Here is a 15,547-nt window from a genome sequence, read left to right as displayed (position 1 = left end):
TGCAAAGGGAAACCTTGCTTACCAAAATTTTATGTTTTCAGTCTATCCAAAGTTTGCTCTGGATTTAAAATCTGCAAATATAGATAAAACCTTATCTTTTATACATCACTTTGAAAGAAGTAACCTTATGAGTCCAAGTGATAATCCATTCACCATAACATATCTTATAGGATATGCCCTGACCAACAGTCACCATAGCATAGACTATAAGAAAGACGAGTACATCCCCTTGGCAGCAGAAACATGTGGCCTCTCCTAGAGCATCCACGGAAGCATGGTTGGTTGAATTTCCCAACAAATATGCTCTATTGCTTTGCCAAATCATTTCTGATTCAGCAGCAATGAGCATGTAAGTTAGGTCAATGAGGTTTTCGTCATGATCCATCATATAATACTTTCTTTTGAACTCATTATATGATTCAGGAAGTGACTGCAGAACCCACTTCACAACCAACTTATCCGGGAATGACGCACCCAACATTATCAACCTATCGATGTGTGATTTCATTCCTAGAATGTAAGCACACACGGGTTTACCATCTTCATGTTTCATTTCCAATAGGGCTTTAGTGACATTGAACCTTTCAATTCTTCGATCTTGTGGGTTAGGGAGAATAATTGGAGGAGGTGGAGGAAGTGAAGCATGATTTCTTGTTCCTCGATCGAATCGTGGAATATCATCTTCATGTGGAAAGCTTGTTCCATGGAATTTGGTAAGACCATAGCTATCGTACATTGACATCTACAAAACGGGAGAAAACAAATTCAAGTTAGTTGATTGATTGAGTCCTTAATAAATCACCCAAATGAGATATTAAGGCTAGGACCCAACACAATACGCCACAACCTAGAAAAGGGATGCCGTAATCTAGTTGCAGAATATTTGAAGGTAAGTGAATGACGATTCACAATTTTCCACCATGAAAAACGAAAAAGAAATTTAAGTTTTAAATTTATGAAAACTCCTAGATTCTTTGAGATTCATTGAACATTTCAATGGCATGTTTAAATCTCTTTATGCCCCTCTAGTTTGTGACTGGGATGCTGAGGATCACAAAGCGGGTGTGAATAACCATGCGAACTTACATGGTGCCCCCACATGTTACAGTCATCTATTCGATGTGCCGGTAAACCACACACGCTCCACCGAACTATGACAAACATTGAGTCAACCTTTGGTACCTTCGCTTAGAACCATTTAGTGTGCCGGTAAACCACACACGCTCCACTAACATCTTCGCAAGGGTACAAAGTGTAATTTCATGGAATTGCATCAATTCACTTTTGCCTAAGTAACTAAGTTTGGGAATTTGTAAAACATTTAGTTACTTTTGTACTTCATTATACTTATAATGGAAGGTTTTGTCCTATCCCACCCGTTCGGCTAACGACCCTCCACTAGTCAAGAGTGCGGTGGGTAAGAGTGGATACCCATTCAATAGCCATTTTATAGGCAATTTCCTTAAACACCCCTTATAGACCAGCTTCGTGAATGAGGCTTACTAATGGTAAGACTGATTTTTTCTTATACATATATATAATGTTAGACTTTTAATGTTATATATAGTATAGGGTGTGTTTTACACTTTTAAAATACTAGGTGGTCAAATATAACAATTATACTTTTAATTGTAAACCAAAAATTTTATGGATTTATTAAACTTCTTTTAATTATACACCTTAATTAATTAATAAAACCATAAGGGTGTGATTTGAACTTTTCAAAACAATACTAGGGTTTTAGAATTTAACATTCCTAAATTAAACTTTTAATCAACTTTTAAATTCCAAAACTTGAGGCCAAGTTTTGAAACATTTCAAAACATTAGGGTTTAGAATTTAAATATGCATCAAAATTAAACTTTTAATCAAAATTTAAATTCCAAAACTTGAAAGCAAGTTTTGAAACTTTTCAAAACAATTTAGTTTTAATTTCTCTTAAATTTTTTTCGAATTTATGACACGTAAATTAAAATTTTAAATATTAAAACTCTTGATTTAACAATTATCTTGAATTAGACTATTAATTTAGATACTAAATCATAAGGGATTATCTAAATCATGAGGATAATTACCATTTATACATTTAAGATATCCTAATCCCTTAATTATCTCTCTAGATTTCGAAATTATGGTTAGGATAATGCAAAATCTATAATTACCATATATAACAATTAGAAGATAATTACAAGATATGGGATAATCCAAATCCCTAAAATTTAGGATCTTATCTTGGGGAGGTGGCTAATTTCGAAAATCAAGGGATTAAAACAAACCCTAGATTTCGAAATTTAAGGGTTTAAGGAAAGGATTTGAAGATCTTATTCAAACTCTTGCAAATTAGGGTTTGTAAACCCTAATCTCGAAAATTATAGCCTCCTAGGGTTTATTGGCAATAAACCCTAATATGTCAAGTTCGTACAATTAAATAAACTAATTGAAAACAAAATAACCAATGGCTCTGATACCACTGATGGGTTTTATACAAACAATCCTATGTGTACATGCAACCCTAGCATTGGATCTATGTTTTCACTATTAGATACACAACATTATGAACACATAATAAAACCCTAAAGATGATTGCTATTTTCAAAATTAACCAAGAAGGTTAGATTACATACCTCTTGTTGTTATATTGTAATAACAACTTGAATCTTCAAACCCTAAGTCTTGAAAGCAAGCACCACAAGTGTAGTGCCTCTAATGGCTCACAAACACCAAGAGCAATTGGAGGGGCTATAGAGAAAGAAGGAGAGGTATAAAATTCGTCCCTAAGAAGCCTTGGGAAGGTATGGACGAATTCATGAGCCAAAGGGGTGTTTATATAGGTGTAGAGATAGGGTTTCATTCCTTATCCTTATCTAGTTGCTTGCCCACCAAGCAAACCATAAGATAAGCCTTAAATCCTTATCATGGACGAATTCAGCCCCTTTAGTTTAATTAATTACATTTGATCACAAAATTAATTCTTAATTAATTATTGACCAATATTAATTAAACAAATATGATTTCTCCTTAAATATATTATTCTTATAACATATTAATAAATCATAACAACCTCTCTCTCTCTCTATTATTTCTCCAGTCAAGTTGCTTTGGTGAAGGCATCCCAAAAGGACCATGCACAATTGGGTCAAGTACTTACCAATTATTGTTATCGGCTTAGACACTAATCCAACATCTTATTCAATGATTTTAGATCAGTTATCATCTTTTATGATTCATGTATATATTTTTCTTTTGATGTTTGCTTCTAAAGTATAAGATAATTTATGTATGTATTAAACTATAAATGAGTTATTTACACACTGAAATATAATAATATAATTATAAATAAGTTATGAATGTGATGTATTAATTGTGAATTTATTATGTTAAATTGTAAATTTATTCACAGTTTAGTATAATAAACTCACAATTTAATAGACAAAAATGACTCTAGATATGAATGTATAAATGTTACTTTTAAGTTAAAGAATATAGTTGTGCATATATAATTTTTGTGTATTAAACTATGAAATATCGTATTAAATTGTAAACTGTGTGTATTAAACTACGAAATAATTATGTTAAACTGTGAAATGATTGTATTAAGTTGTGAATTTTTTTTATGAATTTTGTTTTTGCTTCTGAAATATGATAAGAAAGAATCATTATATATATATATATATATATATATATATATATATATATATATATATATATATATATATATATATATATATATGATTTTCTCTAATTTAAAATAAATTATATAAAATTTAAATTGTGAATACTGTGTAAATTAAACTTAATTTAAAAAAAACACTAACTTTTAGATCTAAATGTATAAATGTAAGTTTTAAGTTAATAATTGTTGGATTAGATGTCTAAACCCATAATTATAATTAGTATGTACTTGATTTGATAGTAGCATTGTCATTTTGGGTTGCCTTCACACTAGTGACTGGACATGATGATTATTTAGGAGAGAGGCCGATTTATTATAAAGAATAATAAATTAGGGCATAAATATGATTTATTAATATATTATAAGAATAATATATTAATTATAAATCATATTGTTAAGTAGTATTTAATCAGAAATTAATTTGGAATTGATTTTGGGATTAAAAGTGTAGGGGCTGTTTTGTAATTATTTGATAGTTGAGGCTTTGTGCCATTGGATCACTCTTATTAGGCATGACTGAAAATCCTTAGAAGGATCTAGGAGTTTTTGTCAAAGGCTTAAAATTAGGGTTGCATGCACACATATAATTCCAAATTAGGGTTGCATGCATACATAAGATTGTTTGTATAAAACCCATCAAGAGCAAATGATTACTAGCCCAGCTGGTAAGATACACCCAAGTTTTTCCCCTTGTAGGGTTTTCTCCTGGAGGTGGTGGCTCGAACCAAAGTGGTGAATTATAGGTGCTGGGAAAGGGAGGCGATTTCGGGTTGCTTGGTTTGCGGACTTGTGTCTAACGTTCCCGTGTACGCTAACATATATTAACTCCGTCGTTTCCAAAAAAAATCCCATCAAGAATAATGACATTTTTATGTATTAAATTGTTAATTTATTATATTAAGCTTTAAATTTTATATATTAAACGATAACTGACTATATTAAGTTATGAATTCGCTGCATGTTTATGTGATTTTTTTTTATAATTTTTGTGTTAAAATATGAATGATTTATGTAAGAATTTTTGTATAAATTTATTGTGAATATATTTGTTTTTGTGTTGTATAAATATGTAAGAATACCTTAGTTTTTGTAATTATTTTGCATTAAATTCAAAATGGATGAATTAATCAGTTTATTAAACTATGAATATAGTATTTAACATGTTATTGCATGACTTTATATACATATCTCATTTGGAATAAATAATTGTTGAAATGTTGGCACTGATAGTTGGTGGTGTCGTGTGGCGGTGGTAGAGTTTGTATTTGACTTCTCTGAATTTGAAAATTAGTGTAAAAGTGATTGTATTAAATTATGAAATTTGTATATTAAACTGTAAATGGGCTGTATAAAGTTGTGTTTTGTATACGTTTTGTATTAAAATATGAATGAACGCATTAATTAAAATATTAAACTAAAAAAATCACAATTTTGTCATTTTCTTACTATAAGACAAAAATTAAGATTCAAGATAGGTGATAATAATAAGAATTCATATCCTACCTAATAAATAATATTTTTTTGTTACATATCATTACCTAATTCAATATGCTGCATGACATATTTTTTTAATTTCATTTAAATCTACTTGACAAATTGTGGTTTTTTTTGGCTTTGTTATTAAATTATAAAAAAATCTAATCTAAAAATACAATAAAGAAAATAAGGAAACTCAAATGTTTCTATAAATTCTCACGTAATTTGTCGATTAATGTATTAAATTCAAATCAACTTTTTTAATTGAAAAACATAATTTTCTGTCAATCCCTTTTGAATTCACGATAATTTGCAGAAACATTGCAAAATTGGTTCATTCACGGCTAATATTGATATTTTTTCAAATTCAGTTTTGTAAATTATTAAACATGTAATGCTTAACAAAATATATTAATCTTTTATAAAAGAAAACTCGTGTATTCTTTGATTTAATTACTTATAAATGAAGGTTTTTAAGATTTTTCATCTTTTGTTAATCTTTACACGAAGGTTTTTAAGATTCTTGATTTTTTGTTAATCTTTTTTATATTCATTTTAACCTGTTTTTATTATTTTTATTATTTTTTTATGTTTTATGGAAAACTCTATTCCAATTATGAGGATGGTGTGATTCCATGTTTTATTTTGGAATAAGTAAAAAGGGATTCGTCCATCATGGTTTAAATTGTACACGACACTCAACAAACTTTCCTTCAGCTATACCTTTAAACTCTCTCTCTCTCTCTCTCTGCTACACTATCCACCAAATCCAAAAGCATCCTCCAAAGCAGAACCCTAACTGTTCTTCTGGCAACTTACACAAGAAGACGGAACTACCATCATTTAACTCACACTCGATTAATCTTTCATCTTCGGTAGAACAATTATTTAGTTAGTGTTTAGTCTGGAAATCAGTTAAATTCATCATGGAAGAGATGTACGGTTTCCATTCCATGTCCGATTACACTGTTCCACCGGAAACTAACCTGATTTCGCCCTCAGACTACCACGGCGATCACTCAACTTCCGTTGATCATTACCGGACGTTTTACGGATCGGGTGATCTATTATCAGCGACTGCTTCTATCATAACCGAAGCTGTTTCCATCGCAGCAACGCCTGATCAGACTCTTCTTCCGAGACGTCGAAGCTGCCGACAACGTGATCAGAATAGAAACGGGAACGTTAGTGATGATCATCATGTTGATGCCTGTGATGATATCATCAAAGCAAGAATCGCTTCTCATCCTTTGTATCCGAAGTTGCTTGATGCTTTTATCGATTGCCAAAAGGTTATTGAAATAAAACCTAATTCTGATAAGTATTAATTTTACGCACTCATCTCTTCCGCTGTTTGTTCGTTTGTCGTCGCGAGCTTACTGTCGCATTAAACCAGTAATGATCTGTTGAATTTCATATTGTTTTGAACAATCGGCTTATTTTCACGAGGATCAACACGTAACATGCGCTGTAGACATCAAGTGAAACTAAATCCTTTGCGCTTTCCAGCAATTTTTTGGTTCAAAGTCTTAAGTGTATCTTTCTTTCTGTATTTATATACTCCAACTATGTGAATAAATTGGTTTGTATTTCATTTTACAGTTAGGTGCTCCTCCTGAAATGGTAAGTTTGTTAGACGAAATCCGTCGAGAAAATGACGTTTGTATGCGGAACGCTTCCGCCTCTACGTGCTTAGGAGCAGATCCTGAGCTTGACGAGTTCATGGTTCGTATCGATCTTCTTTTGCATCCTATTGATCTCCTTAGTTCTTTTTTTTTTTTTTTTGTTTTTTTTTTATCTCCATAATCATGTATTTGTTATCAAACAACATGAACATGAACAGATGAAAACATTTTCTGATCCTGTGGCTGTATATGGTTGTTTAGGAAACTTACTGCCAAGTGTTAGAGAAATACAAGTCCGATCTCGCAAGGCCTTTTGACGAAGCTACTGTGTTCCTCCACAACATAGAAACGCAACTGGGAAATCTCTGTAAAGGTTTGCTCATATATCCTCTCTAATATTAGTTTTTTTTAATCAAAATCAAATTTATGTGTGGGCGAGGTTTGTAGTCAGCGTATGTTAGCATCAGGAGCTGGTTCATATTAGCCTTCTACTGCCCTAGCTGTTCTTCTTCCCCTTTCAGAGTCCTAGTTGCTCTCTTTCTCTCTCTAGTCTAGACTTAAACTCCTGACTACGGACACAAACAGCAGATCCCTTTATCGGCTAGATTGTCATTTCTTGTTCACGATTCTTTCCATGTTTTTGTGTTTAGACATGATGAAGTGATTAAGCTTAAGCATGATGAAAGTTTTAAAAAAGAAAGATTTAATTGTGGAATATATATATATATATATATATATATATATATATATATATATATATATATATACACACACACACACCTGTACAACTACATCAAAAGTCATGATGTTACTCTTTTTCTCACTAGATGAGTTTCGAATTTTACTATATCAGCTGTGCGCACACACTGAAGTCTTAGGAATGTATATGTGCGTATTTTGGTACGCGACTATTTATATATTGATTCTTGATAGAAAAATAAAAATTAAAACCAAGAGAGACATGCAATCATGGACCTTGGAACATCATTTATTTTCGGTGTTTTTCTGTCACGCATGAGGTATTTCTTTGCTTTTGGTTTTCCTTTACAGTTCAAGACTTCAAGTAGACATTATAAATACAAATATTGTGTCAGGAGTTGGTCAGATAGTTTCATAAAAATACTATATCAGGAGTTAGTTAAATAGTTTCATATTAATTGATTGAATAGCAGAAAAACTTGGTTGTTTTGCATGTTCTTTTGGTAAGCAACTAAGATCTTTGTGTAGGAAGAGCTTCCTTTGTGAATTCTCATATTACTATGTATATTCTTTTGAAATATGATAAGTGTGATAATTATGCTTTAGATAAGACCTTCCAAACAAGTTGCAGGATCTATAAAAGTAGTATGGACAAAATGATAATGTCTTTTGGTAGCTTTTTTTAAATAGGTTTATATATTTGCAATCAAACAGTGTGTTAGTCTTTTGTTATATACTACTAGCTAGTATTTATATGCACAAAATGATAATATGTCTAGATGTCAATATGCTACAAAAATGTGATACTTCATGCTTTCTTAATTTCGATCAGAGTTATTGGATAATTTGTGAAAATAACATGAATAATTTAAATAAAGAGTTAATTAATGCATGGAGATTAATATATGAAGTATTAGATTAATAATCTATTCTAATGGTACTATTTTCTAAGTTGATACTTGCTCCATGTGGTCCTCCTCTATCTGAATCATGAGAAAACATTCCAAAAGAAGGCCATGTTAAGGTTTAATGCTCTAGTTGTTGTTTCTGTTCTTTTCTCTCTTTTCTGTTCATATGGATTCTCTATTGATCTGAGATATATAGTTAGTTAATAGTTAATTAAACCAAGTACACTGGTTGTTTTGATCTTAACTTTTCTTTTTTGAATTCTTTAATAACTTCATTCTATCCATATTTTTATTAACTATCAAAGCCATGCGTTTTGGTCAGAAATATTCGGCTCTTTGTCTCCATCTCCAAATCGAGTGGTGGAGATCATGCAAGTCTTAACCTTTTTAGCAGCCTTTGATGCTTAAACCCATTATTATAATGATAGTAGTTCATATTTATGACAAAAGATCTTGTTTTGGACACTCAGATTTCTATGGTTTAGTAACTATTATTATATATACTCTAAAGTACAAGTTAACTTTTCACTGGCTTCATGTGTTTTGCTTTCTTTTATTGCATTTCAGTTGCCTTTTAATCATATTTTCTGCATTCAAGGCATATAACCACGTGCATAGATTGTTCTCATGTTCTTATTGTCCTCCATGTAAAATGGAAACTATATATTTTGGTATTTAACGCAGATTTTCTTTTTATCACATGGTTTTTATCTATTTAGCATTCAGTAAATCTTCATTCCTGATTATGTGTTTGGTTTCAAAAGTTGGCATCTTTTTGCATTGTTCAAATATCTTAGTTTAGTGAACCTTTTTAGTCAAAAGAATGAATTTCCCTTGAGAAAGAAATAGTTGCATTTCATTCCCCAGTACCCATACATATACGCTGGAGGTAGGTCATATCACTTTACGTTTTTTTTTTTTTTTGAACAACAAACAACTCTCATTATCACTTTATGCTTATTGAGTGCTAGTAGTAAGTAGTGTTTGAATTGAAGTACTTATTAAATGTATTTTTAGGTTATTTTATGTTATATTTATTAATAGCATTGGTTTTACACTTTTACTACACCTCTCAATCATATGTACATATCAACTTGTTATTAGTTTTATGATTTGTCAATCTTACTATTGAATATTTTTTCTTTTGTAGAAAAAATATCACTATTCATTAAAAAGATAATATATATATATATATATATATATATATATATATATATATATATATATATATATATATATATATATATATATATATATATGAGGTGGTCAGTGAAAAAGACAATTAAGATTAGGATTTAAGGGGATGTATAAAATATCTAAGACACATAATAGGATAAAATTAGTTTGTTTTAATTAAAGTAACTCTTAGCTTTACTAGAAATTTGATGTGGTAAAAATAATTGGTCTTTTATTATTGTAAAAATGATTTTCACCATATAATAATGAAATTTGATAAGTATATGTATTGTTTATGAGATGAAAAATATAAAGAATTGCATTGGTGTCAAGTTGAGATATCCCAATCCGTTTGCCCACAATGTGTCCCGGGTCAGCACTACATGCATATATAAAAGAAGTGGTGGGATTAATGTCTCCAAGTCTTTTAAATTTCGTTTGTCTTTGTCTTTGGGTGAATGTTCGTCGTCAATTCTGTTTGAAACAGTAAAAACTCCAAAATTCCATCGACGTAGAAATTTGAGAGGATAGGAATCCACACTGACATCAACCTTAACGCCATAAATGCTTAAATAAAATTCCCTTTTGGCAAAGAAAAAGATACGAGTAGAGAATGATGATTTTCTCATTGAAAATTTTGTTTTGGTTTTTGATTTTTGAGTTGAGAAATGATTGGATGGGGTGCAAACGCATATGGGCAATGGGTACATACATTATTACTATTATTTATGCATGGGGGTTGGGTTGGGTTGGGTTGGGATGTGATGTGATGGGGTTGTGTGTGTGGTTGAAAAGTCATCACATGGACTCCCGTGGTTTTCGCTGCCTGCTTTTTGCAGCTTTCACTAAAAAGAAAACTTCGTAGTCTCACACACACAAGCACTGTCTAGTGGGGGATGCTGGTGGTGGTAATTTGTTGACCTGTCAACTCGAGCACGGTTAGGCCGACGTGTCATTTTGTGGGACCTTCGATCTGGAGGACGTGTCATTTGTTTGTGATGCTGTCCTGTTTTTCCCATACTTAACAAAAGGTTTAAATCAAAATAATCTAATTTTCACTGTTTTATGAGATCTTGGCCGTGATGGCTTAATTGCATAGTTTGATGATGATAACAATTAATCTATAAAAATTAAATATATTCTTATATTTTGTTCCTACTCATAAAATAATGATATATGGAATCTTTTACTTTCTGATCTAACGAAAGAGATAGTGGAAGATTGGTAGGGAGGATACTTAATTTCTCATTAATCTATTCACCAAAGGGTTATTAGATATTTGTTTTCAGCGACAAGTTCAAGATTCATATCTTGTTCGAGAGGAAGTGTATAGTTTAGCTGTTTAGAGGTATGTATGTTAGTCATTTTAACAAAATTGATCTACCGATTAGAGCCAGATCACAATACTCATTAATCATTACTCATTATAGCCCTTTAAATCTTTGTTTTTGGCATGATGTGTAAAATGTATTGTTTTTATTTATTTAATTGCGTGTTTAAAAAACGACAAGAAACTTTATAGAACAGTTCAGATAAATAAGGTGTAATTATTTAATCGTTAAAAAAACTATCAATTTTTTTTTGCTTTGAAGAATGTATGTAATTAAATGTTTGATGATATATATTTAAAAAAAAAAAAACGACTAAACGTAACAAAATCATAAATTCTTCTGGATCGAACATTGAATGCGGTTAGTAGTTTTTTGCTGCACTCTGGTACTGTTTGTGGATTTAAAATCTTTTGGCTTGTAGTTGTAGGGTTTACGTATTTGTATACTCATGAACTCCTCAACATTTCCATATTTTCCAGCTTATGACGCTTTGGTTTCTTAAGTCTCATTGCAATTACAAATCGATGGAAATTGGAGATGGAAGGCTGTAAGGCTAATGGCCGACTGTGTGTGTGTGTGAGAGAGAGTGTGTGTGTGAGAGAGAGAGAGAGAGAGAGAGAGAGAGAGAGAGAGAGAGAGAGAGAGAGAGAGAGGTGCGGGGGTTGCGTGGGTAAAGTTTGTAAGTTTTGTCTGTGGCGACGTAGGAAACAGGAAAAAATCAACATAAAAGATATTGCTGGTTTTGGGGAGTGTGTTTTGCTGACACTTTGATTTGATGGTGGGGTATCCACCTACCCTACCCTACTCTACTCTACTCCCCCGTCAATCAGTCAGTTTTAGTTGTTACTGACACTGAAACGACCTAACGAGCACTTGTCCTATACACCACACTATTCATAAACGACTTTAATTTGTCCTTCGTGCATTATATTCCTCTCATTAAAAATATTTATCAACTCTAACCAATCATTTTAAATCTTTTTGAAGCAAACAAAAAAATTGTATAAAACCAACTATTATTAAATCTGTTACAAGCAAGCTTTTATTATGTAAACGGATGAGAAGATATTGATGATTTTTACAGATGATGGAGCAGTATCATCTGAAGAGGAATTTAGTGGAGGGGAGACAGATAACACACAACAAGTGAGCCGAGAAGATCAGGAACTGAAAGATACGTTATTGAGAAAATTCGGAGGTCATATAAGTTCCCTTAAACATGAATTCTCCAAGAAGAAAAAGAAAGGAAAGCTCCCAAATGAAGCAAGACAAACTTTGCTTGAATGGTGGGATTCACATTATAAATGGCCTTACCCCACGGTAACAATCAACAACTTTTTATTAATTATTACCCATCACCTTTTAGAAAGAAAAAATATATATTAAAAAAAGGGTAATTACAGGGGTACGTATTTGATAAAAAAATAATAATAATAACTAATACTGATCGATGATGATGTAGGAGGCTGATAAAATATGGTTGGCTGAATCAACGGGACTAGATCAGAAACAAATCAACAACTGGTTTATAAATCAAAGGAAGCGCCATTGGAAACCATCTGAAAACATGCACTTAGCAATGATGGGTAGTTTTTCTGGTCAGGATTATTATGACGATTAAATTAAAAAGGGCAATGGTAATGGAAATGGGCTCGTGTATATTTACTTAAACAATAATATATAATAATTCAATGGTTACAATTGGGGTTAAGTAATCAGCCAATCATGTCATTTTGTGGAAATAAGTACATATATTTGAATGCACATATACATGAATACTTTGTATTGTCTTATTTTCTTGCCTTTCTTACCCTTGGTATAAAAGTGTGTGGCCTTCAGGTCCTTAGAGCATAGGGAGGGCTAAATTTGGTAGAAATTATATATGCTTTTGTATGTGAGGTCTTTTGGGCCTGTGTTCTATCTTGTCTACGCATGTCTTTTCCTCTGTGTGATCCTTTTATGTGTCTTTTACCTACATGCCAAACACCACACTTTTGTCTCATATGTACCCTAATTAACGTGCTTTGTATCCATTAACGTTGGATTCTCGAGCTTGGACAAAGTAGTAGTAATACTACTAATAATAATTATCGTTTATCCAATTATTGATAGTTATTACAATCCTATAAAATCTAACTATAGCAAAAATGAACACTTAAAAATGTACTTTAAGAGCACTAAGTGTAAGCACCAAGATGTAACACCATTTTGGTGCTATATCACATGTCACATCATCAATAGTGTTATAACATCAAATGGAAAAATGATCATCTTGTTATGACATCAATTTTTTTTTTCCATTTGATAATTTAACTTTTTTTTTTTTAAATTAAACAAATATTTTTTAAATATAACATAATAAACAAAACATAATGTTTTAAAATTATAAATAACATATAAAAATTTTTAAAGATTAAAATTAACATAGATATTAAATTACTTGTAACATCCAAATTCAAAAAAAAAATATTAATAATAACATTCAAATTCAAAAAAAAAAAAAAAAAACAATGTTATTCGTTATCATTATTATTGTTACCATAGAAGATATAATCCGTCAAATCTTCTCGAAGTTGTCTGTGTTTATTTGCGTTGGAATGTTAACGTGATGCAAATAATCTGTTGTTCCGGGTACAAACTGAACGTGTTTGGGTTCCGTTGGGATATAGTATACAATATTTCGCCCTTTATCTTCTACTACCATGTTGTGCATTATGATACATGCATACATGATATATCGTAGAGTTTCTAAATCCAATGGTAGTGCTGCATGTTCGATTATATACCACTTCGCCTTCGGCACTCCAAAAGCACGTTCCACATCCTTACGTACTCCTTGTCTTCTTTTAAAAAAATTGTCTCGTTCTTCAACCGGGTGGCAAAATGTTTTTACGAATGTGGAATACTGAAGATATATTCCATCTGTAAGGTAATACCCATATTTGTATTCGTTTCCATTCATCGTGAAAGAACCACCCGGGGACTTTCCATTCAAAAGATCGTCGAATATTAGCGACTGATCAAGAACGTTGACGTCGTTCTTGAAACCCGCAACCCCAAAAAATCAACAAATCAGTGCTTCTGATCAAGAACTTTCCATGCCAAATCCATAAATCTTGAGAATCAAAAGCCTCTAAAATCAACAAAGGTGATCCGTGATGACCACTTGTGTATTGCTCTTTCCATGCTACCGGTCAATTTTTCAATTTCCAGTGTGTGCAATCAGTGCTTCCGATCATTCCGGGAGACCCATGACGTTCTTCATGCGCCACATACAATTCTTGCAAATCATGTAACGAAAGTTTCTGCAAATACACGTCTCCAAATGTTTCAACAACACCCCTTGACAATGTATACAAACTCTCCCTTGCGGTTCTTTCAGACATTCTCACATAGTCGTCCATGGTGTCGGTTGACTCCCTCATAGTCATCAAACGAATGATTGCAGCACATTTCTGCAATGTTGTAAACTCTCGTCTACCTCTAGCATCATATCTTAATTGAAAAAATTCATACATAAGCACAAATTAACTACAGTTTAAAAATATATTGTATATGTTGTAAAATTAAAGAAACATGTAGTAAAGAAGCGATACCAGCTTTCCAAAGCATTGGCGATTCGTAATAACACATCCCTACTCAAACAAAATCTTCTTTTGAAGTCCTTCGTCCCGTATACACAATTATCTGCAAAGTAATCGCGATATAGATGTTCGTGTCCTTTCTCACGATTTCTGTTTAACATCGCACGTCTTGTTAGTAGCAGGGGTGGGTATGGTTGTAGCAAGTCGGTAATGTAATAATGATACATTATCCTGAAGAAAATATCGTCATCTGAATCATCGGACAAGTCGAAATGGTCCATATATTTTTTCTGAAGATAATTGAAAATATGTAGAGAGGAGATGAGAAAGTGTGTGAATTTTTTTTATAAAATGGTAGGTATTTATAGAGTAAATGGTTTTTTTTAATAGTTAATTTTTTTAACCGTTGCCATTTAAACGTTTGAAAACGTTTAACTTTTATGCGTTTCATCCAGTCGCGACGGCCACGAGATTCAACCTCGACGAGCAAAAACGAATAGGGGGCGGTGTTCCCCCCGTCACTACGTCGTTGAGGCGTGCCACATCATCCGCCTTTGCTTCTCGTTTGGCCCATACTGCATGGTCTAACAAAATGATCGGACTTATATCTTCAGTTATGAATGCTTGTTTTGCAACTAACTAACATGTCGAATTACAAATTACTTATGCTATGTACGGCCTTAGGTTGATGAGGGTGTGGTCATACTGTCAATCCTTCATAAGCTCAAAAAATTATCAAGCTTAATGTAAGACAACTAGTTTATAAGTTATTTTAGTAGCGTTACATAACATTTAATTACAATAATGTTGAAAAGTTATCAAGGTTTTGTACGTCAAACACATGTAGATTGATCAGTGGCGGATACAGGATTAAAGTAAAGAGGAATCCAAAAAATAAAATCGCATAATAAACAATAAAAAAACTACAATTTCAATAAGATAAAACGAGTAATTAGATTTTTAGTTTTAACATTTTCAACTGCAAATCAAACTACCATTCATACAATCTCACATGAGTCATACTCAAGTTGTTGTTGGTAAATACAGTGTCGATGACGACTTTAAGAGTCAAAGA

At 31.9% G+C, this 15,547-nt stretch overlaps 2 protein-coding genes across 2 annotated transcripts; one reads left to right on the top strand and one right to left on the bottom strand.

The window, feature by feature from the left end:
- The first annotated feature begins 5,837 nt into the window (after positions 1-5,837).
- Positions 5,838-12,764, top strand: LOC145041112 (homeobox protein knotted-1-like 6). The gene is made up of 5 exons (XM_078989043.1): positions 5,838-6,441; positions 6,752-6,874; positions 7,036-7,147; positions 11,973-12,208; positions 12,351-12,764. Exons 1-5 carry the CDS (start codon positions 6,076-6,078, stop codon positions 12,507-12,509), a joined length of 996 nt encoding a protein of 331 aa, XP_078845169.1. The 5' UTR covers positions 5,838-6,075; the 3' UTR covers positions 12,510-12,764.
- A 1,318-nt stretch (positions 12,765-14,082) lies between these two features.
- On the bottom strand, positions 14,083-14,633 carry LOC145039236 (uncharacterized). Its single transcript, XM_078987318.1, has 2 exons — positions 14,518-14,633; positions 14,083-14,383 (listed from the first exon to the last, which is right to left on the bottom strand). The coding sequence occupies exons 1-2, from the start codon at positions 14,631-14,633 to the stop codon at positions 14,083-14,085; spliced, it is 417 nt and encodes a 138-aa protein (XP_078843444.1).
- Between the last annotated feature and the right edge of the window lie 914 nt (positions 14,634-15,547).

The sequence above is a fragment of the Lactuca saligna genome, chromosome 4, assembly GCF_052625555.1.
Source record: "Lactuca saligna cultivar CGN05327 chromosome 4, ASM5262555v1, whole genome shotgun sequence".
NCBI lineage: Eukaryota > Viridiplantae > Streptophyta > Magnoliopsida > Asterales > Asteraceae > Lactuca > Lactuca saligna.
Note: the sequence above shows the minus strand (reverse complement) of the source record. Positions and strands in the feature narration are given on the sequence as shown.

What these genes read in the sequence shown, in the direction of transcription:
- LOC145041112 (XM_078989043.1), top strand. Translation starts at nt 6,076, where the DNA reads ATGGAAGAGATGTACGGTTTCCATTCCATGTCCGATTACACTGTTCCA. An exon ending in CTTTTATCGATTGCCAAAAG is followed by an intron (nt 6,442 to 6,751) that starts GTTATTGAAATA and finishes TTCATTTTACAG; the next exon opens with TTAGGTGCTCCTCCTGAAAT. An exon ending in CTGAGCTTGACGAGTTCATG is followed by an intron (nt 6,875 to 7,035) that starts GTTCGTATCGAT and finishes ATGGTTGTTTAG; the next exon opens with GAAACTTACTGCCAAGTGTT.
- LOC145039236 (XM_078987318.1), bottom strand. Translation starts at nt 14,633, where the DNA reads ATGTTAAACAGAAATCGTGAGAAAGGACACGAACATCTATATCGCGAT. An exon ending in TTTTGTTTGAGTAGGGATGT is followed by an intron (nt 14,384 to 14,517) that starts GTTATTACGAAT and finishes TTTTCAATTAAG; the next exon opens with ATATGATGCTAGAGGTAGAC.